General features: G+C 36.5%; 1 protein-coding gene across 3 annotated transcripts in view; it reads right to left on the bottom strand.

The window, feature by feature from the left end:
- PTPN1 (protein tyrosine phosphatase non-receptor type 1) overlaps positions 1-22,625 on the bottom strand; it is a 75,608-nt gene that overhangs the window by 33,891 nt on the left and 19,092 nt on the right. Inside the window, exons 1-3 of one of the 3 annotated variants that reach the window (XM_056812952.1) lie at positions 22,141-22,161; positions 4,086-4,176; positions 1,245-1,345 (exon numbers count right to left, since the gene is read on the bottom strand). In XM_056812952.1, the coding sequence (XP_056668930.1) occupies positions 1,245-1,345; positions 4,086-4,176; positions 22,141-22,146 (198 nt within the window). In that variant the 5' untranslated portion in view covers positions 22,147-22,161. Of the gene's footprint in view, positions 1-1,244; positions 1,346-4,085; positions 4,177-22,140; positions 22,162-22,625 lie in introns of those variants that run through there. The other 2 variants (XM_007475738.3, XM_056812953.1) reach the window with 2 other exon arrangements.

Genomic DNA, 22,625 nt, shown 5'->3' on the forward strand with positions numbered 1-22,625 from the left:
AAAACTGCCTATAACTACTACCTAAAAGTGCCCATAAAAACCACCCCAGAAAGTTCCAACCCAATGAACCCAATCAGTATTTAATCCAACTCCAATAAGGTCTGTCAACGAAGACTAGTCACCTTCCAAAAAGTTCAAGGAAGGGAAAAAATCTTACAGCCCAAACCCCAAAAGGCAAAAAGCCCTTTAAAGGCTAAAGCCAAAAGCCATCTCAGTAAGCTCGGGTCCACCTTTATATTACAGCAATTAAATGCCAACCACCAACTAATCACCAACCCATACCACAAGCAACCAACCCCCAACGACCAACTCATGCCCAGTAGCCAACTTCCCCCGCAACTGCCAGCTCTAACTGTTAGCAACTGACAGAACTGAAAGCCTGACCAATTTCCACTAGGTCCCTTTTATAACCTACTCCTATTTCATTTCTTGTCTCTATGGTTGCTCCTTCCTATCACTGTGGGCTGGTTAATCCCTACACATCTCTATGGTAAGAGGACCTCCAGGTCTCTTGTTAAATTAAAAAAGGAATAAAGAATACCTTTTTATAGTTATCACTTAATGCTAACTACATGTATAGTAAAATTTTATTCATGGTTCTATGAGTTTTGTCTATAAGCTAGTACATGGCATTTCAATACTCTCTTCCATAAAGAGGTCATTTCCCAGGAAATTAATTACTTTTAAAAACAAGTTTAGAAAAAGCAAAGTGAAGTAAAACATAAGGAATAATGTTTTAAAATGCTGATTTGTACTTAGAAAAAATGTATTGATGAAAAAAGTTTTTTAAACAAAAATCTATTAAACTCTTACTATGTATAAGGTACTGTGCTAAATGCTTTATGGATATTTTATTTTTTCCTCACAACAACCGTGGGAGGTAGGTGCTAGTACAGTTCCATTTTATGGCTGAGAAAACTGAGTTCAACAAATGTGAAGGGCTATACAACTACTAAGTGTCTGAGGCCAAATTTGAACACAGGAGGTCTTTCTCACTCAAAGTCCCAGACTCTATCCCTTGCCTTGTCACTTGGATACTCCTGGACATCAGGAAGATTATATTCCAACACTAATGATCATGCTAAAGCAGAACTAGAAGTAACTTCAGTAGTCACCTACAATTCCATAATTTTATTGATGATGAAATTTAGGCCCAGAATGGTTAAAGAAAACAAGTGAAGAGAAAAAGAAAACAACAAAAAACAAACAGACAACTATTTTTTGACTATATTTTCATTTATTACCTGAGTGAGAATATAGCTTCTTTGGGCCTCTTCCATTTTTATCAGACTAGCATTTATATAATCATTATCTTCATGGTGTAGCTTAATTCGACTATGGTCAACTGTAAAGTAATCAGAACACAGTAAAATTAATTCAAGAAGAACTAGAATATAAATAATATGTGCACAAAGAGAATACTTCAATAAACATTTATTAGATACCTACTAGAAAGAGTATCTGAAGACAAAACAATGCAGGGAAAAGGTTCTGAATTTGGAATCAGAGGCTTTGGGCTCAAATTCTGGCTTTGTAATTTACTCTTTGTATGATCTTGGCCAAGACATGCCACTTCTTTGGACCTCAGTTTCTTCAACTGTAAAATGAAGGGGTTGGCCTAGAGACTTGCAGAGCCCCTTCTACTAGCCCTCTTTTGTCAGGAGCTGTGGTAAACTGAGTTAGGTGAAATGTCCTTCCTCTAACCCTGAGTGGTAACTCCCATGCTGTTCTTTTAATGTTTAAGATCCACTACTCAGCAACGGAGAATGAAACCATGTGCTTATTAGCTCTGGAATGATGGTGGCTCCATGAGATGAACTGTCTTCTATGTGTTTTAACAGACTGGACCCAGAGTCAGGTGATTTGGATTTGGACCCAGGCTCTTCTATTTTCTAAATTATGTAACTGTGACACTTCACATTTCTGATTCATCTGTGAGATAAGGAATCAATACTTATAATCCCTACCCCTCAGTCAAGGATGTTAAGAGGAAAAGGTTTTAGAAAGTTTAAAGCACTACAGACAGGTGAATTAGGTTTTTGTTTTTTTGCTTGATGAACATTTAAATTTTTTCCATAATTATTCATTTTTTAAATGAATAATCTTAAAGAACCAACCCCTCAAAACATATACCCAAATGAACAAGTGATAAATCATGTTTTCATCTGCATTCTACTCCCAACAGTTCTTTCTCTGGAAGTGGATAGTCATAAGTCCTTCAGAATTGTCCTGGATCGTTGTACTGCTACTAGAAGCCAAGTCTATCACATTTGACCATTCCACAATATTATTGTTACTGTGATAAAGTTCTCCTGGTTCTGGTTATTTCACTTTGCATCAGTTCATGTTGGTCTTTCCAGCTTTTTTCTGAAATCATCTTGTTCATAATTTCTTATAGCACAATAATATTCTATCACCATCATATACCACAATTTGTTTAGCCATTCCCCAATTGATGGGACATTCCATTACTTCTTGTGAATTATTTTTGAGAGAGTAGGGAAAGTAGTACCTGGCTTGGAAACAGAAGTGAGTTTGGGAGGGAAAGAAGGTCATGAAGACGAAAAGGTTTGAGAGTGGCAGTTTTTAAAAGATTACTTTATTTGTGGAAAGTTAGCTATGTCAAACTGTATAATACAGAGAATGTTCTTTAAGAAGATGGACAGAAAATTGACTAGAAGGCAACTATGAAGCACTAACCAATATTCTTCCTATATTCAGATTATAACATAGCAAAAACTTAAAAACCCTAAGGCACTTTTCTACTGTCTTAACTCTGAACATTTTGCAAATTTGAATCAGTGACCAAAAAAGAGAGCAATAAAATACAAAAGTATTTTTCTAGAGCACTGAAGAGTTTCTATAGTATTGAAGGGTAGGTCAGTTCTACAATTTCTACAATCCATTTAAGTTCTCCTCTTTTCTTCAATGGACTATGATGGTGACCATTGATTCCTGAAGGTTATACCCATAAAGTGCAGACTCTCCAAAATCCTACTAAACTAGAACGGTTTGTGTATGGGCAAGTGACTATGTCATTCATTCATTCATTCATTCATTCATTCATTCATTCATTCATTCTAAAGCCCTTACCTTCTGTCTTAGAATCAATACTGTGTATTGGTTCCAAGGCAGAAGAGCTTTAAGGGCTGGGCAATGGGGGTTAAATGATTGTCCAGGGTCACACAGCTAGAAAGTGTTTAAGGCCAGACTAAGTATGTCTTTTACTTTAGTTAAGTTTTGAAAGACTTTTCTTCAGGCCTCATAGTCTAATCTGTAGAGATTATTCATACAGGGAAGAAAGAGTCATTGATTTATAAAAGTAAATTAAGTTGTATAAGACAAATTATGAGTTGGCAGTAAAAATGAACTGGAATGTGATTTTTTTGGAAAAAGAAATCTTGGTACCTATTAATTCTAATATTCTCTTCCTTCCCATTCTCATACTAAGGGTAAATATTACAATATGGCTCAAATTGGTAAGTTAACAAATATGCTACATGAAGAAATTTTCATCAAATTTCATCAAATAGGTTTTTATTTAAGGATTTAATGTAGAAACCTTCAGTTGTCTTCAAGATTTACTTACATGGAATAGTTTATTCTCCCAACTAGAAATGAGATATGACCCAACAACATATCTCTAGTGCAGTTACTACAGTCAAATAAATATCAAGGCAACTATTGGTATAGTGGGTAGAGCACTGGACCCAGGTTGAGAAAAGCCTGAGTTCAAATCCAGTTTCAGATCCTTACTAACTTGGGTGACCCTGGGCAAATCACTTAATCTTTCTAAGACTCAATTTCTTCATCTGGGTAGGAACTAATAATAGTGCTGCACCGCACCTCCCTGCTTGCTGTGAGGATAAAATGAGATAATATTTGTAAAGTGCTCTGTGAACCTTAAAGTATTATACAAATGCTAGCTATTCTATTGATGTTATTTTTATATAAAAGATAGATGTTAATAGATAAATATTTAGGGGATATCTACAACGTTTTAATACCTTAAACAATTAACGAGGAAAAAACTCAAAAAAAAAGGTGAAAACAATGAGAAAGATAACTAAGATATGAATACTTACAGGGACTGACATCTCTGTACCTATTTCGATTTTTATTTTTAGGAAGTTTGGCCACTTTACAGGGAAAGTCACTGGCTTCATGTCTAATATCCTGCAAAAAGAACAAAGTAGTATTTGAAATCTCTGGCATCACATGAGTTAAAACACTTCTACCCCAGTGAAATGATATTTTAAAATATTGCAATCAATTACAAGTAATTAAATTGGTTCATATATTTAAAGTGCCTAGTTTTTCTAGCTCAAAACAGCAGTTACTAAATTGGTCCCGAGTAAAGGATAGGGATTGTACTTGTGATTTATTGGTATTGGAACTCTTGTGAGGAAATTCTATCCGGGTAGGTCAGTCCCTTTTCGGCAACTTATAAACTTAAATAATTGCCAAGAGCATAGAGAAGTTAAGAGATCTGTTCAAGGCTACATAGCCAGTATGTAACTGGTTCAGGACTTAAAAGAACATCTTTCTGGCTTTGAGGCCAGCACTCCATCCACTATGCCATTCTTTACAAGGTGTATAGAAGAAAACCTAAACAAATACTCTATGTAGATGGTAACCAGGTCCAAATGAGTTGAATTGTTACAAAGAAAAAACCTGTATGGATTAATAAAACTCTTGAGGAATCGTTGTAGAGAATTAAGTTAATGCTCATGTAGTCTTTGCCAAAAGCTGCTTTTTACTTACTCTACTTGGGCATAAAAATCTATGATGTTGAGGGAAAAAAATGTTTGCTGGATGTTTATATTGAATCACCTCAAAGACAACTTAGTAACTTAAAAACAAGGTGATGGATTACAAACTTGTGTAGTAACAAAAATGAGCATATAATGATGCTATATATCGCCTATATTGGTATATGTATCATTTATGTGATGGACTATATCAGAATCCAAAAAGGATAGAGCCAGAAGGAATAAAAATTAAAATCTTAAAAATTGGTTTAGACATTTGTAAAAAACAACTTGTAGATCAAAAGCCATTATTAATACTAACATGATAAGCATAAAGATTAATAGTAATGGTTGGCAGGATGGTGGCCATATTTACTCCCAGCTGGAACATATTTCTTCATTCTAGGATAGATTATTAGTGTAGCTAAGCCATTACAATGACCTTTTGCAAATTAAGCTGCAAATTTAATTAAATTCAACAAACTACATATAATGCATTGTACAAGGTTAGATATGGGTAAAAGATTGTATATAACAGACCCTTTTCATGGAATTAAAAATCTAACAAGTATAAAGTCATGTATGCAAATAACCACAATACAAGGAAGAGTGATAGAACGATGGAATGATCTAGGCAGTGCTAAGAGAAATAGCAGGTAGCTGGTTCAGTGGATAGAGTGCCATGCCTGGCCTAGAATCAAATCTGACCACGGAAACTTACTATCACCTTGGGCAAGGCCCTGAACCCTGTTAACTTCAGTTTCCTCATCTGTAAAAATGAGCAGAAGAAAATGGTTCTGAGATTTTTTAAAAATTTAAAGTCAGATTTTTAATATGGAAACAAACACTTTATGTGTTTATATTTCTTTTCCTGAAACCATTTCTATAACAAAATATCTACAAGTGAAGACTAATCTAAAAAAAATTCATGTTTATTCTGAACTTACCAAACATTAAATAATATGTACATTTCCATAGACTGAAAAACAAAACAGACTGTACCAAAAATTGTGGCTATTACACACAGCTTGCTTTTGTTTTAAAATAGAATAAATCTAACCTGTAGTTATCAAAACTGCTTATCTGTGATTGCTTCTGGCCTTCCTTCTCTTTTCTTCTGTGCATTAAAAAAAATGCCCCAAAGACCTTTTTCTATCTTTTCTTTGGGGGGGGGGGGAAGGAGGGGGTTGGGAGAGACTAAATATCTTTCTCCTTTCATAACCTTACAATTACCTCTCTGATTGGGAAAAAAAGGAAAAGTAAGTCCATGTAACAATAGTCAAGCAAAACAAATATCCATATTTACTTGGTCTAAAAATGTATATCTTATTCTGAATTGAGTCCATCATTACTCTGTTAAGAAAGAGGTGGGTAGTATATTACATTATGTATGTCCTTATATTGTCCTTTGAGTATTAAGACTAAAAATGTAAAAATACTTTACAACTACTGAAATGGGCAAAAATATTTCTTGTCTCAGAAATAGCCTGTTCCTAAATTATGATTTTACTGTGAAAGAGACATCCACCTATCTGATAAAAACCCAAATAAAAACAAGTGACTCCTAAATGAAGCTCAACTGAAAAATGTGCTGAGATACCTAACAATAGATAACCACAGTGGGCAAATTTAAATAATGCAATTAAAAAATAAAGAGAAGATAATAGAACAACTTGCAATGAATATAAATTTGCTATTTAATTAATGAACTCTTCACATAAGATAGAAGTACTGGAGTGAACTAATCTTTGTAATTTATTATCTAAAATTCAAATGTACCCAAATGTTAATTAATGTCAAAGAAAGTCGAACATTTCGAACTTGTGATTCCTTGTTGCTTTGGGGATTTGGGGGGGGGGGCAAGGAGTTGAGGGGAGATGTAGAAAGAAAACTGAGTCTGATAAAGTGTTTGTTTCTCCTAAACAGTCACTTAAAAAACTTAGGGTTAGAAAGTTCTTTAGAGATCAGTAGTAAATAAAGATGGCTCATTTTATAGCAGAACAAAGATTAGGTGGCTGAGGTGATTTGCTCAAGTTCATACGGTTATATTAAGATTACTAAATTTTCTACCCAAAATAATAAACAACCTACACTCAACTATCTTATCCTATCTAATACTATCCTATTCTAGGGATTTAATCCAAAGTCCTTCGCAGCTCCTCAAATGGTTTCTTTAGGGAGACCACTAGCGCACACCTTCCAGTCTGACTAGCTTGAGAGAAAAGAGATTTTCCAAGTGCCTTAGAATCCTGATCCAGCCAAGGTCTGTGGAATCTTGATCTTGCACCATCCCAGGCTGCCAGCCTGCATGGCTTTGCCCTGCTAGAAATCCTTTCCCTACATTCCCCCCTTTGCACAAAACCGAAATAGTGTTAAACACTATTTTGGCATTTGTGCGCTTAACATACTTAGATATTTCCTAAACTAAAATTTCTACCCAAAATAATAAACAACCTACACTCAACTATCTTATCCTATCTAATACTATCCTATTCTAGGGATTTGATCAAGGAAAGGAAAAAGGGGAAAGTATATAATGAACAATTACAAAGTTCAAAATACAGATCAAACATATGCAAAAGCACAACATGCAAATAACATCAAAATCAAAATGCAAATACAAATATCACACTCAAAATACTACTCTTATCAGCTAATACAGAACATTCTACTACTATTGTACTACATTAACAGCAAACTTAGAGAAAATTACACTAAACACAGCACAAGTTTTACACTGAAAATCAAACCAAACATTAAACTCACTTATGCAAATACATGTAACAATAGATATAAGTGAGCCATGTACATAATTTACACATATACACACACAACACATACACACAATATATACATGTAAGCTACACATATGCACATATATACACTTCATATTTATATATACATTACATATATACAAACACTAATACAATTAATTTACAATCCTATTATACACACTAGATATCTATTTACAATTTTGTTTGTTATGTGATGTCATATATTTGTGTTGTGTAATGTATGATTTGATACAAGTCAGTATCTAATTCTCTTATCTACTTAATCCTACTTAACTAATCCCCATCTTCAAAATTCTTCTGTCTAATACCCGATAAAAGCCGGAAACTGAACTTAGGGCCTTGCCTCTAGTTCTTTCACCTATATCACAATGCTTTGGGAAGGGCTCAGACATTTATTAGTCCAGTAACCTTGGACAAGTCATCTAACCTTTACTTGTTCTAGGAGTTACCTAGCCATACTTGCAATCAGCATAAAGTTCACCATATGCCGAGGACATCACAACTCCTTATATGTTTCAGTATATAATGAGTCATACACATAATATTTGGATTTCAAGACTTACTCAAACATTTCCTGCTTGAGGGCAGAAATAGTGCCTTATTAACCTTTATATCTCCTTCCAGCTTGAAGCACAACACATTCCATTATAGCAAGGAGGTGGCTTAGTGACTAGAGCAGTCACAAAACTCCTGAGTGGAGCCAAACAAAATTACAATGTAATTGGAAAGTGTATAACAAAATAAAAATACAATGCAACATAAATAATGTTAACCTGTGGGGTTTTTTTCCTGTCACTATGTGGCTTGTGGAGATCCATTTCTATTTGAATCTGACATTACTGGATGAGAGTGCAAAATTTAGGGTGAGGAAGATCTGAGTTCAAATCTTGCCTCAAAAACTACAGCTATATGACCCTGTGCCAGATGTGATCTCTCTCAACCCCAGTTTTTTCATTTATAAAATGAGGAAAATAACTGCACCTCCCTCCCAAACTTGCTGTGAGGAACAAATGAGTAACACATGTAAGTCACTTTGCAAACTTTTAAGTGCTATATAAATATGAGCTGCTAAATGGTTTTGCTAAGAAATCAATCAAAATATAAATAAATCAAACCAAGCAGTTAAAAATTACTTAAAAAAAAGACAATATAGCCTATAAAATAAATATTTCATTGTTACTATTTCAGGGAAGTGTTCTGCTCCCCCCAACCCCATACTGATTAGTTCTAAGGCAAAAGAGTGGCAAAGAGTAGGCAACAGGTGCTAAGTAACTTGCCCAGGGTCACACAGTTAAGTGTCTGAAGCCAGAATTGGACCTAGGACCTCCTGAATCTAGAACTGGTTCTCTATCCACTGAATTACCTAGCTGCCCCAAAGTGTAGTTTCTTATGTGTTCGTATGGAGCAAGATGAAGAGATCATGGAGTTAGAAATTATAAAGAGAACCCCCCCAAAAAGCATTCAGAATATACCACCTAAAAAACCCAAAATTGCAATCACAACTTTTTTTAGTACAAGGTGGAGATTATTCATAGCTATGTAAAAGAATAAAATGATTTAAGCATGTAAAGGATACTCAGTCATATATTTCAATGTGGATATAGGTACTAAAACATGATATAGTAGTAGTAGTAGTCTCTCGGTAACCGAAGATGACGATTGTCTTTGTGTGTTTTCATCTATGGTGTATAGATGAGTGTGCACAAAGATACTTGTGCGTGAAAGAGATTTAAGTGGAAAAGTCGATGCACAGAGACAGTCCCACTCTCTCGGTGTTGGAAGCCTGGGTCCAGTGGCACGAAAAGTCGTTACACCTGGAGACTTCGTCAGTTGCATTGGGTGGCCGTGTTGTCTTTTGTGCTCCAACACGCCCTAAGCACTCCACAGTGCTTTGCTGCGTCGCCATCTCAGCCGTTGAACCTTCTTATTGGTTTCTTCCACCTGTTCCGCAGAAGCAGTGTTCACATGCTGGGTGAGCAAAGCCCTGGTTCACCAGGGGTCAGCGACGACCCGATGGCTACCGGCCTGTCGAAGCCGTTGCCCGGGGTGTGGCCGCTGCCGCATGCTAGCAGCTACTGGGAGCCACAAGTGAGAGCTGGGTGTCAGGTGAAGGTCAGAGGCTGGAGAGCTGCCCTAAGAGGGCATGACAAGCCCTCTATACCAGAGATACTACTCCTACCTGAACACCCCATACACCCCACTAAAACATGAGCAATAGCTCTAAAGGAAAAAAAAAACACCTATTTAGAATAGGATCCTTTCACAAAGGTAAACAAATAATGACTTTTTGTAGTGAAAAAGAAGTATCACATATGCATAAGTGAAAAATCTACAGTCTCACTGATGAAAGCATTTCCTCCATTGGCACACCCTGAAATTTATCTGTACCGTCTCATCTTATAATATGATTTACTTCCCCCAATGTGTACTCCAATCTACTCCAGTGTATAGGTAGTCTTTTGTTCTCAAAAGCATTGTGCAAGCCCTGGCAATTTCTACAAGGCTGGAAAGACCTTTTGCTTTTTCTATCTTCTTCATTTCTGAATAAATCCTTTCCCTCTCCCCAGTGAACCATTCCTTATACAAAGAGTAAAAAAGAGAAGGGAAAAAAACCAGCTCAGCAAAACAAACACACAACTTGGTATGACAGTGTATATATATATATATACACTGTTACCACATCCAGAGTCATCCATTTCTGTAAAAAGAGGAGGAAGGTGTATTTTCTCATTAAGTGAAATGCCCCCCCCCATCCACTACCTCTCTTCTGATTTGTAATTCCAGAGCACCTAGCCGAGTGCTGACACATAATGGGTGCTTAATAAATAATGAATGTGGCATTCTTGTCAGTTCCTCACTTTATCCCACCCACATTTCCAATCAGCTGTCAAATCTTGCTTTTTTTCTATTTCTATAGCATCCCTCAAATCCAAATACCTGCTCTCCATTTACACAGCTATCACCCTAGTTTGGCCTTCAATATCTCTCATCTACAATACCGATAAGACTTTCCTGATGGGTCTCTCTATCTAAAGTTTCTAGACACTTCAGTAAGTCTACCCTAGTTTAGCCAAAGTGTATAAATGTCTTTAATATCTTGACTTTGCATTAGAAAGGAAATATCAAACTGGGAAAACAATTTTATAATAAATGTCTCTGATAAAAGTCTAATTTCTCAAATTTATAGAGAACGAAGGCAAATTTATAAGAATACAAGCTATTCCCCAACTGATAAATGGTCAAAGGATACGAACAAACAATTTTCAGATGAAGAAATCCAAGTCATCAATAATCATAAGAAAAAATATTCTAAATCTCTCTTGATTAGAGACCTATCACTGGTCTATCTGTTCAATCTGGTAATAAAGGAAATTGGCAAATGTTGGAGGGGATGTGGCAAAATAGGAACATTAATGCATTGTTGGTGGAGTTGTAAACTGATCCAACCATTCTAGAGGGCAATTTGGAACTATATTCAAAGGACCATAAAACTGTGCACACACTTAGATCTGGTAACACCACTATATTGGATTTGTATCCCAAAGATAAAAAAAAAAGGGGGGGAAAGGACCTACTTGTACAAAATAATACTTGTACTAAATACTTGTACAAAAATATTTAGAGGGGATATCCATTAATTGAGGAATGGCTATACAAATTGTGGTACATGTTGGCAATGGAATGTGCTGTAAGAAATGATAAGCAAGATGTTTTCAGACAAGTGGAAAGATTTGCAGGAACTGATGCAGAATGAAATAAGTAGAACTGGTAGAACATTGTACATAGTAACAGCAACATTGTATGATTATCTGTGAAAACTTGGCTACTCTCAGCAATGCACTGATCTGGGACAGTCCTGAAAGACTTCTGATGGGGAATGCTATTAACTTTCAGAGAAAGAACTGTTGGAATCGTCTTTCACACCAGTGTATTTATGGCTTTATTTTGGGGTTTTAGTTATGTATGACTGCTCTTATAACAATGATGAACAATAAAAATATTAAAAAATATATATGTACATATAAAGATCTTGACCTTGCCACTGCTCTACTCAGTAAACTCCAGTTGTTGGCTTAAGAATTAAACAATTCTTGTTTATTAACCCTTTAAAACCCTTCACAATTTGCTCCTAACCATCTGGAATTCTAGTTTGATTAGACATATTCCATCACCACACTCTTGAGATCCTGACAAACTAGCCTCTGTTCCTCACACAGGATTCCTGCCTGTCTTTGCACTAGCAATCTTGCATTCTCTCATGTCAAAAGAACCCTTCTCTTCCTACAACATACAATGCCCAAACCACCTTCTATATGAAGGTTTTCCAGTCTCCTCAATGATGGTGCTTTCTATTTGAAATTACCTCATTTTAAACTACTTCTTATAGTCTAAAATTATTCTGCATATAGGTATACCTTGTTTTATTTTGCTTCACATATATTGCATTTTTTACAAATTGAAGGCAATCCCATGTCCTGTGTCACATTTTGGTAATTTTTATATTTAAAACTTTTTTACTATTATTATGTCTGCCATCGGGTCATCGTGGACCCCTGGTGAACCAGGGCTTTGCTCACCCAGCATGTGAAGACTGTTTCGGCGGAACAGGCGGAAGAAACCAACAAGAAGGTTCAACAGCTGAGAGGGTGATGCAGCAAAGCACTGTGGAGTGCTTAGGGCGTGTTGGAGCACAAAAGACAACAAGGCCATCCATTGCAGCTGAGGAAGTCTCCAGGTGTAATGACTTTTCGTGCCACTGGACCCAGGCTTCCAACACCGAGAGAATGGGACTGTCTCTGTGCATCAACTTTTCCACTTAAATCTTCATGCACAAGTGTCTTTGTGCACAAAAATGCACAAAGACAATCGTCATCCTTGGTTACCGAGAGACTACCATGTCTGTTATAGTGATCTGTGATCAGGAATCTTTGATGTTACTATTGTAATTCTTTTGGGGTTTCAGGAATGCACTCATATAAGACAACAAACTTAACTGGTAAATGTGAGTATTCTGACTGCTCTACTGACAGATTGTTCCCTTGTTTCTCTCCCTCTCCTTGGCCTCCCTATTTCCTGAAACACAACAATATAGAAACTTGGCCAATTAAAAAATCCTACAATAGCTTCTATGTGTTCAAGTGAAAGGAAGAGTCAATGCAGAAAATTTCATTGTTGTCTTATTTTAAGAAATTGCCACAACCACCCCAACCTTTAGCAACTACCACCCTTATCAGGCAGCATCATCAACATCAAAGCAAGAACTTCCACCAGCAAAGAGTATGACTTGATGCAGGCTCAGATGATGGTTAGTTTTTTTTTTTAATCAGTAAAGCCATTTTTAAAAAAAAGACATATTATTACACACTTAATAGAGTACAGTATATTGTGAACATAACTTTTACGTGAACTAGGAACAAAATTTGTGACTCAATTGAGATATTCACTTTTTTATGTATATCTACATATGTATTAGATGTCCTTATTTTCTCTACTCTTAGAATATGAGTTCTTTATAAGCAGAAATAGTTTCATTGTATTATTGTAACTCCATTCCATTTAGCACAGTGCTGGCATATACTAGGTGTTTAATAAAAATTTTTTGTTAATTATCATCTCTTTTGGGGGAGGGGAACAAGCTTTCCATTTATACGAGTATAGTTTTACAGACACCGCAATTTATTTAGACAATGGAAATGCCTGCTGATATCTGTTGTTTCCAGTTCTCTGATACCACAAAAAGTGCTAGGAATACTATGGATTTTTGTTGACTTCCTTGGGTTCGTAGGCATAGTTTAATTTTTAATAGTATAGACATTAAAGAGACAACCTAACCATTTATACTAAGTTCATGATAAACAGAAGAAATTTATATTCTAGGTTGTGAAATCACTTATTACCTGACATGGATATTTATTAATCTGTGTGTGCTTGAACAAGTCACGTAACCTCCCTGGTCCTCAGTTTCTTTAGCCTTTGAGGTTCCTGTTAATTCAAGATCAATGTACTCATAAGATAAAATCAATATGGGACTATAATTCATTTTAAAATGCCAACACTAAGAAATGCTAAGATTTCTATATAGGTAGTCATCTTGAAAAGTGTTTCTTAATTTTTTACTATGGTAGTAAAATTGTTGACTGACGCAGAAAAGTCTTTTTTGGAAACCAAGATGGCAATTTCTGATAAAATCTAAACACTAAAACCTTGAAATCTGTAATTTACTTAAGAAATTTTATTAAAAAACCTTAATATTTAGTGATTTAAAAAATTTTAACTCTTAAAAATACTAACAAAGGGATTATAATCACTACCTCTGTGACATCAATACATTTATGAGAACAAAAACCACTTCATATACAGTATTTGTGGTAAACAGCAATTAGGCCTTGGATAGCTTCAGAACCAAAATTTATTTTTCAATGGCAAACAATGACTGTGATTCACTTGAAAATGGATCATCTTTTATTATACGGATGATGTTTCAGTTGTGATAGTAAAAGCTAATCACTTAGAAGCACTTCTACAGAGAAACATTAAAGCATGTAAAATGAGGTTGGGGCTTGAACTAAGTCTGGAAAATAAGATGATCATTTCAGAGAGGCTTTAATTATCTCATGGCTCTATACAAAAGCAAAGTAAAGAGTTATAACTAAATAATTGTATAAAAATTACCTTTTATCAGTCACTTAACAGGTGAGAAATATGGAAAGAAATCATTTATACTTTCTGTTATTGTCACAAATTTCACCTAAGGCAGAAATCAATATATATAAAATGAATCAGTAACTTACAGTAATTGATGGCAATAAAACCTATCGCAACCAACAGTATTTAAATGCAATGAACTACTAAATTGTTCCTCTAAATGAACCTGTCTAAAAATTAAAACTTTCACTTCTGCTTTATCTCTCACTTTACTTATAGACAAATTGAGAACTTCAGAAATAAGCAAGGTTCCCTCCTGGTCAAATTTGTAATTTTATCACTTATAATCCTATTATCCTTTTATCTCTACATTTACTTAGAGGTAAAGAGGGTGATAGTAATGACTAAAGTTGAATGTGCAAACACATGTACAAAACATGCACAAACCCCTTCCCAAGCCAACAGAATGTAAGCTTCTTGAGGGGAGGAATTCTATCACTTGTCTTTGAAAGTTCACTGTCTGGCATAAAGTATGCAGTAAATACTTGTTTGAATATATACAAACAGTTACTGAAATTAGTGAATGCTACAAAAGCAAATCCTTTAGTTTATAGGGAGAGGAAATAAAACTATCTGGAATGTTCAAGACAGCTAGCTTCTTTATGTATTAGACAAAGAGGATCAAACGACAAAAAGTGATAGTGTCTGCCTGAAAGGGGCTTAAATGCTATTTTTTCTTACAATTTATTAGGTAATACATGTTATGCCATTCACTACAGATGAACCTAATTAGATCATATACTTTATTAATGTTTTATTGATGCTTTTATTTTTATTTTGAGTTCTTCCAAAGCCTGTATCCAATTCGCTGGGATTTCTGATTTTTCCTTTGCTGGTGGTCCCTCCCCCTCTGTTTCGTTCGCTCTTTGCTCATTACCTGTGCAGAAGCTGTCTATTGTAATTTCTTTCTTCTTTTTCTGTGCTCTTGCTCCTCTCATTTTTTTTGCTTTTGGGGCTGTCAGTCTCCCCTCTTGGAGCTTTGTCAGATCTCTTGGTACAGTCTCTAGGGGAGGAATGTTAGCTTCCCTGTCCTCTGGAGGCTTTTGATCAGATTATGCTCAACTGGGTTGGGCTGTATGTGCTCTGAGGCCAAAGACTCCTGGAAGGCTGGGCCGCCCAGGTTCTCTCCAGTTCTCTCCAGCTGCTTCTCCATTGTCTGTGCCCACCTCCCTGAGCTCTGAGGAGTCCTGATGGGATTATGTTCAACTGAATTGGTCTGGATGTGCCCCGAGGCAACAGTGAGACTGGAGCCAGATGGAGGGAGCCAGATGGAGGGACCCAGCCAAGGCCCCGGTCTCTCCCTGGCTTCCTCCCCGCTGTCCCTGCTGTCCACTCCGAGCCCCGCTGCTCACAAGGTAGACCCTCCAAACCCGCACCTTTGCCCGCTCAGAGGTTCCCACTGCCGCTGGAAGCTCAGCCCTCTGGGTTGGGGGGAGGGGTCCTGGGACCTTCCCTCTGCCTTCCCCTTAGACTGGAATATTCTGATTGCGGCTTTTGGGGGGGCGTAACTTTTGATTTGAGTCCAGAAGGAGGGTTCCCCGCCTCTATCCTGTTGTTCAGTTTGAATTTCGGTGCCCTAGGAGCATTCAGTTTGTAATCGGTAAGGAAGGGTTTTCTGAGGTCTGAACTTTTGCTGCTTGCTAAGCCGCCATCTTGAAAGTTTAAGAGAACAACTGAAAGCTCCTCTATGCAATCTTGAATGCCCAATTCTATTGTTAAGATTCCCTTTATTCTCAAACTTTTCCTTACAAATTCCTTCTATGTGCTGGCACTAAACTGCAATTTGACCTTTTCTTGAATTAGGCTCAATTAACATTTATTAGTATCTATAAAAACAAAGTATCTAATTAGCAATTCCTGTAATAATAACTGCTCTTTTTCATATATTGTAACACTCAGGGCTGCAGAAGAAGGTGGTTTATTCCTTGTTTCCTAGTACTATGTCAAGATTCTTGCTATTCTTATCCTATCACATAGTATCGCCTTGTTCCAAACCACTAAGGTCATCTACTAACATCATGGTATAAATAAAAACTAAGAATGTTGAGAGTCCTGGCTTTTAATCTTATAAACTTCCTTACTGTTTGATAATAGTTTTATTTTTTCACTGTAAAGTGAGATGGTAATAGCTATAAGATTTACTTCAAAGGTCTGTTGAGGTCAAATTAGATAATATATGAAAAAGTATCTTATAAAACTTAAATTTATGCATATTAGCTATTATTGCTGATCCCCACAATGCTCTTTTACAATGACTTTAGCACTTAAGTCTCTTACTACCCCCAAAATTGGCCATCATTTTCACAGTCATAAACACCCTCCATGACCCCCCATATATGTTTGTATATCTATCTCCACATGTGAGCACACATATGTATACTGAACTGCACTTATCATTTCACTGGTGTAGAAGTCTCTGTGAAACTCTTTACCATTGCAGATGAGTACACAACTTATCATCTTATAATTGTAGAGTTGCCTGAGGCACTGTGAGAGGTTAAAAGGCTTGCCTGGGCTTGTATATATCAGAGGTGGGTCCTGAATATAAGCTCATCCTAACTCTGAAATCAAGATTCTATCCATTATATCAAGATGATTTCCTTTAATATTTATATATTTCAATGGAGTGTATGGTGTATTCAGGGAAGGCTAGCACCTCTGATACAAGGGCTTTTAACCCTTTGGTGTCCATCTGCTACCCAGTTCTCATTTGTTGTTTCTAGAAGCTGTAGCATTCACAGCAGCCACACCATGGTAAAAAACCATTTTGGCAGATGGGCTAAGCCAGGTTGAGGGTAACTGAGAAGTCTTCCAAACCTGCTGGGGAGTTAGGAGGGTGACTACCCTAAGCATGTGAAGACTTGCCCTAGCTGAATGGGTGGATGAGAACAATTTGTTCCAGTGATCATGAAAAGCAGCTGCAGCAGGCACTGTGGAAGGCTTAGAGTGTGGCCAGACACTGAAGGTGCCAAAGTTAAATATTGCATCCCATCGCCAGTTGTTCTTACTTCTTTCTAGTCTGCTGGATTTTGATGATGGGAAGAGAGTAAGGCTGATTTGACCATGTAACTCTGCCTCACTTAACTCCAATTCACAAATATGTCAAGACATCATTCTGTGATATCATTGGTTCTCTTTGGAATGAAGGACGTTGCACAATGATGGCACACCAGCATATTATTGCCTTTATGTGCCATGGTTTGTTTCAGCCATTCTGATACACATTTTTATAGCTTGTGTGTGTACATGCACAGGTGTGTGTGACATATAGTACAGAAATATGAGCTGGGCTCTGCACTGTTTCTCCAGAAGTGGGGGGGGGGGTGAGATGAATTGCTTTTGGGAAAGTACAAGGTTCCTTTTCCCAAATACTAACATTTTACTAGTGTTGCTTTGTGGATGCAAGATGTGAAATACTATTGCTTCTGAGGAACTAAAAATTACTATTACTATCACACAGTGGGCAAAGGAGAGGCATGTGGTAGATATGAAGAGGCTGCAACATATAAGTAATGAAGAACTCCTTAGAAGAACAGGAGTAAAGGAGATGATTTAAAAAATTATAAAATAGGAAGAGAAGATAGACTGTTCACACTACAACAGTAAAGGATGACAGACAGCAAAGTGTTGTATAGGTAATCCTGCCTTTGTGTTGAGAGAAAAAGAGGAATGCCTCAGAATGATGGGTGGATCCCTTGTGGCAAGCTGCACAAGGTAGGCAAGAATGGAAAGTTTATAATCTGCGTTGTTGGAGGAAAATTCTGAACTGATGAGAACACAGATCCATTTGTGTAATCTAACAAAGGACTGATTTAGATTTAGATCAGATGACCTCTGAGGTCTCTTTTAGTTCTGATGTGAGAGGTGCAAGGGGTAGGTAAAAACCAGCCAGTTAGAAGGCTGCTTTAAAAATTCAGGTATGAGATAAGGGATTATGCTTTAAATTAAAAAAAAATTTCTGATAGTTTTATTTAAGTGGAATTAGTTGAAATGGTGACCTAGAATAAGCATTAAGTTTCTCTGCTTCAAGGGCATTTCTTGTATTCTGACAGGGGGGTAAGTATATGTATATAAGAGACACAATAACCAGACGTAGAGTTCATTATTTAGATCATTAAATCAAAACAGGTGCCCAATGTTTTGCCACACAATTAAACAATTTTTTTTTTTTAAACCCTTACTTTCTGTCTTGGAGTCAATACTGTGTATTGGCTCTAAGGCAGAAGAGTGGCAAGGGCTAGGCAATGGGGGTCAACTGACTTGCCCAAGGTCACAGAGCTAGGAAGTGGCTGAGGCCAGATTTGAACCTAGGACCTCCCGTCTCTAGGCCTGGTTCTCAAGCCACTGAACTACCCAGCTGCCCCTAAACAAAATTCTAAATAAAAAAAAAAAATCAGAATTTATTTACTTTTATTTAATACCTTGAAATAAATACTGTAAAAATCAAAATCCCAAAGTTTTAAGATCCTACTTCAGTGGATGAGAAAGATCATTCACTTAAATCATATTCTTTCCAAAGGAGGTAAACATTTTAAGTGACAAGTTCCATAGTTATATATTTATAATGGTTTTCAAAACTTACCATAGTTGGTACACTTTGGAGAATAAGCTACATGTGCTAGCCAAGAATAGGCATTTCTTTTTGTCCACTTTTGTCAGTTTAGTAAAATAGATGTGTTTCAATTCCTTCAACTCATGAGGGATAATAAAGTTATTTGTTGAGTAATCTTAATTATTTTCTAAAGACTTATTAAAGAAAAATCATCTGGAACCTTACTAATGATATTTACTTACTTGAAATAAATGTTTGGGAGTAGCAGGATACCCTTTAATCAAAGATTGTGAAATAATTCAGTTACCTATATTTTTTACATTTTCTTACACTAAAAGGAATGAGGGAAGACAAAATAATCCTAAATATAAAACTTCTTGCTCTTTCTGGCACATGACACTCCATTTCTCTATTTTTTGGCTTTTCAATGGCTGTTCTCTTTTCTCTCTCCCCTCTTCCTTCGCATGTGCCTGGAATCCTTCTAGCCACAGCTCAAGTCTCACCTTCTGCAAGAAGAGGCCTTAAATTTCTCAATGAAATAGGAGCCCAGGGTTTGGAGGGATAATTGGGAAGAAAAGAGGCATGAAGGGAATGAAAAAAGAATGAAAATTGGGCTATTCAGCAGCAATGTGGGCTGTGAGAGGTATTTACGGTAGGTATTTAATGATTATTTACTGAATTGAATGTAACTTAAGTTTCTTTTGGTAAAGTTAGCTCATTTTCATTTTTCAATGCTCAGAGGGTCTGAAAACAGTAGCCAAGAAAACAGATTGTGTGTGTGTGTGGGGAGATGTCTAGGGATGGGGATTTGCAAATAAAACATGAAAGATGGTTGGAGTTTAGGGGAAGGAAAGGATTATGTAGTAGCAGCTTTTGAAGGATTATAGTGGCAAACCATGAGGACAAGGTGTGGTATGAGGATAACTAAAGTTGGTCAGGAAATTAACAAGTATTTATTAAATGGCTTCTATGCCAAGCACTATGCTAAGCACTGAGGATATAAAAACACAAGGAAAAAATGTATCTCCTATGTACAAATAGGATACATATAGGATAAATTTAGAGATAATCTCAAAGGAAAGGCAGGCAGACACCACTAGTGAAAACGTAAGAGTTGGGAGAAGCAGCACTAGATTGTAGAATATGTGGATGGGAATAAGGAGTATGACAACTGCAAAGCTCAGAAGGGGTTGGTTTATGAAGAGCTGTAAAAGTCAAATAGGAATGTATACTTGATCAAGTATACATTGTTCTTTATTATTTTTATTTTTTTCCCATTGTTACATGATTCTTCTTGTCTACCTCCCCTTTTCCCTTCCCCCCTCCTGAAGTTGACAAGCAATTTCACTGGGTTATATATATATGTATTATTACTCAAATTCTATTTCCATATTATTTATTTTTGTAATAGAGTAATCTTTTAACACCTGGTTTTATTTATTTCACTCTGTATCAGTTCACGTAAGTCTTCCCAGTTCTTATAGAAATCAAGCTGTTCATCATTCCTTATAGCACAATAGTATTCCATCACTACCATATACCACAATTTGTTCAGCCATTCCCCAATGAAAGGACATCCCTTCATTTTCCTTTTTTTTTTTGCTACCACAAAAAGCACAGCTGTAGTGGTTCTTTTTGTGGTGGCAAAAAATTGGAAACTATGGGGATGTCCATCAATTGGGGAATGGCTGAACATTGTGGTATATGATTGTAAGAGTATTATGTCATAAGAAATTGAAAATAGGATGATTTCAGAAAAGCCTGGAAAAAAATTTATATGAACTGATGCAAAGTGAACAGAACCAGAACACTGTACATAATAACATCAATATTGTAGGACAATGATCAATTGTGAATATCTTAACAATGCAAGGAACCAAAAGCCTCATGATGAAAAAGGCTATCCACTGCTACAGAAGATGGAGTCTGAATGCAGATTGTGAAGTGACTAGTCCAAGGCCACAAAACTAACAACAATATGAAATTTTCCATTCTCTAAATCGAACACTTTACCCATTATCCCACTCTGCCTCTCAACTCTTTGCTACTTAGCCCAGTGTTGGCAGGGCCCAACGCTATAAATTATGGCACTATGTATTGTAATGCTGATGATATCTTTATTGGAAATATCTCAAGATTCAGCACTTCATGGAGACAGCTGGGTGGTTCAGTGGACTGAAGAGATGAGAGGTTCTAGGTTCAAATCTGGCCTCGGACACTTCCTAGCTGTGGACCCTGAGCAAGTCACCGAACCCCCATTTCCTAGCCCTTACCATTCTTCTGCCTTGGAACCAACACACAGTTCTCTGAGAGTTTAAATTCTATTTTTTGAGGGGTGGTACTATTTAATAAGTACACATATAAGGAAATACAAGACAATATGAGGAGGGGGAGATAATATTAGTAAAGTGAAGTGAATGTTGGGAAAACATTTAAGAAGGAATAACATCTGGGCTAAGACTTGAAGGAAGCGTATTTTTGGCAGCAAGAGACTATTGCTAGTTCAATTACCTGGTATAAAGGCACAAAGACAGATGATTATTACATTGAGTCTAAAAAATAGTAAGTCTGGAAAAAACAGTGAGTGAAGGAGAATAATATGGAAAAGATTCATATTTTACTATAGTTAGGTGATACAGTCTTTTTCAACAACCCAAAAGGCAACTATATACATAAACATCACCAGATGATCAATACTAAAATCAGACTGATTATATACTTTGCAGCCAAAGGTGTAGAAACTCCATATGGTCAGTTAAAACAAGACCTGGAGTTGACTGTGGTTCAGATCATGAGCTTCTTAGTACAAAATTCAGACTTGAAGTACGGAAAACCAGTAGACTATTTAAGTGTGACTTTAATAGCATCCCTTATTAATATGAAGCGAGTGATGAATAGACTTAAGGATTTAGATTTGGTAGCTGATGTGTTTAAAGAACTATAGAGAGAAGTTTGCAATAATGTACAAGAGAAAGCAACAACAAAAAAATCTCAAAGAAAAATGAGTGAGAAAGCAGAATGGCTATCTGATAAGGCTTAATAGTGGATGATGATGCTTTTCTACTGTCTACTTCCTTGCCTCTCCTAGTTCATTGTGGCAGACCCTTCCCACATATGTGAACATAAAACGTGTACAGTACCAACTTACTGTGACCTAGGAAAGGCTGCAAAGGACGTCTTCAACAAAGGATATAGGTTTGGTACGATCAAAATAGATCTTAGAACCAAGTCTTCCAGTGGAGTGGAATTTTTTGACATCTGGCCATTCATATACTGATACAGGGAAAGCTTCAGGTAACTTGGAAACAAAGTAAAAGATATGTAACTATGGGCTTACCTTCATTCAAAAATGGAACACAGCAATATCCTAGGGACAAAAAATCAGTATGGAGAATCAATTGGCTTTTGAAGCTGACTCTTGACAACATATTTGTACCAAACACAGGCAAGAAGAGTGGGAAATTAAAGGCCTCCTATAGACAAGACTGTTTCAGTCTTGGTGGAAATGTTGGCATTGATTTCTCTGGATTAACTATGTATGGCTGTGCTGGGTTGTTTTTTTTTTTGGGGGGGGGGTGGGGGGTGGGTGGGTGGGTTAGTGAAGAATGGCCTGCTGGCTATCAGATGTGTTTTGATACAGCCAAATCCAAACTACCTCAGAAATAATTTCCCCCTCAGTTATAAAGCTGCTGACTTCCATCTGCATACATATGTGAATGATGGCACTGAATTGGTCCATCTACCAAAAAGTTAATAAATCTTCAATAAATTTTGCTTTTTTCCTTTTTAAATAGGTTATTACTTATAGCTGGATCAGAAAAC

This window comes from Monodelphis domestica, chromosome 1 (genome assembly GCF_027887165.1).
Source record: "Monodelphis domestica isolate mMonDom1 chromosome 1, mMonDom1.pri, whole genome shotgun sequence".
Classification (NCBI taxonomy): Eukaryota; Metazoa; Chordata; class Mammalia; order Didelphimorphia; family Didelphidae; genus Monodelphis; species Monodelphis domestica.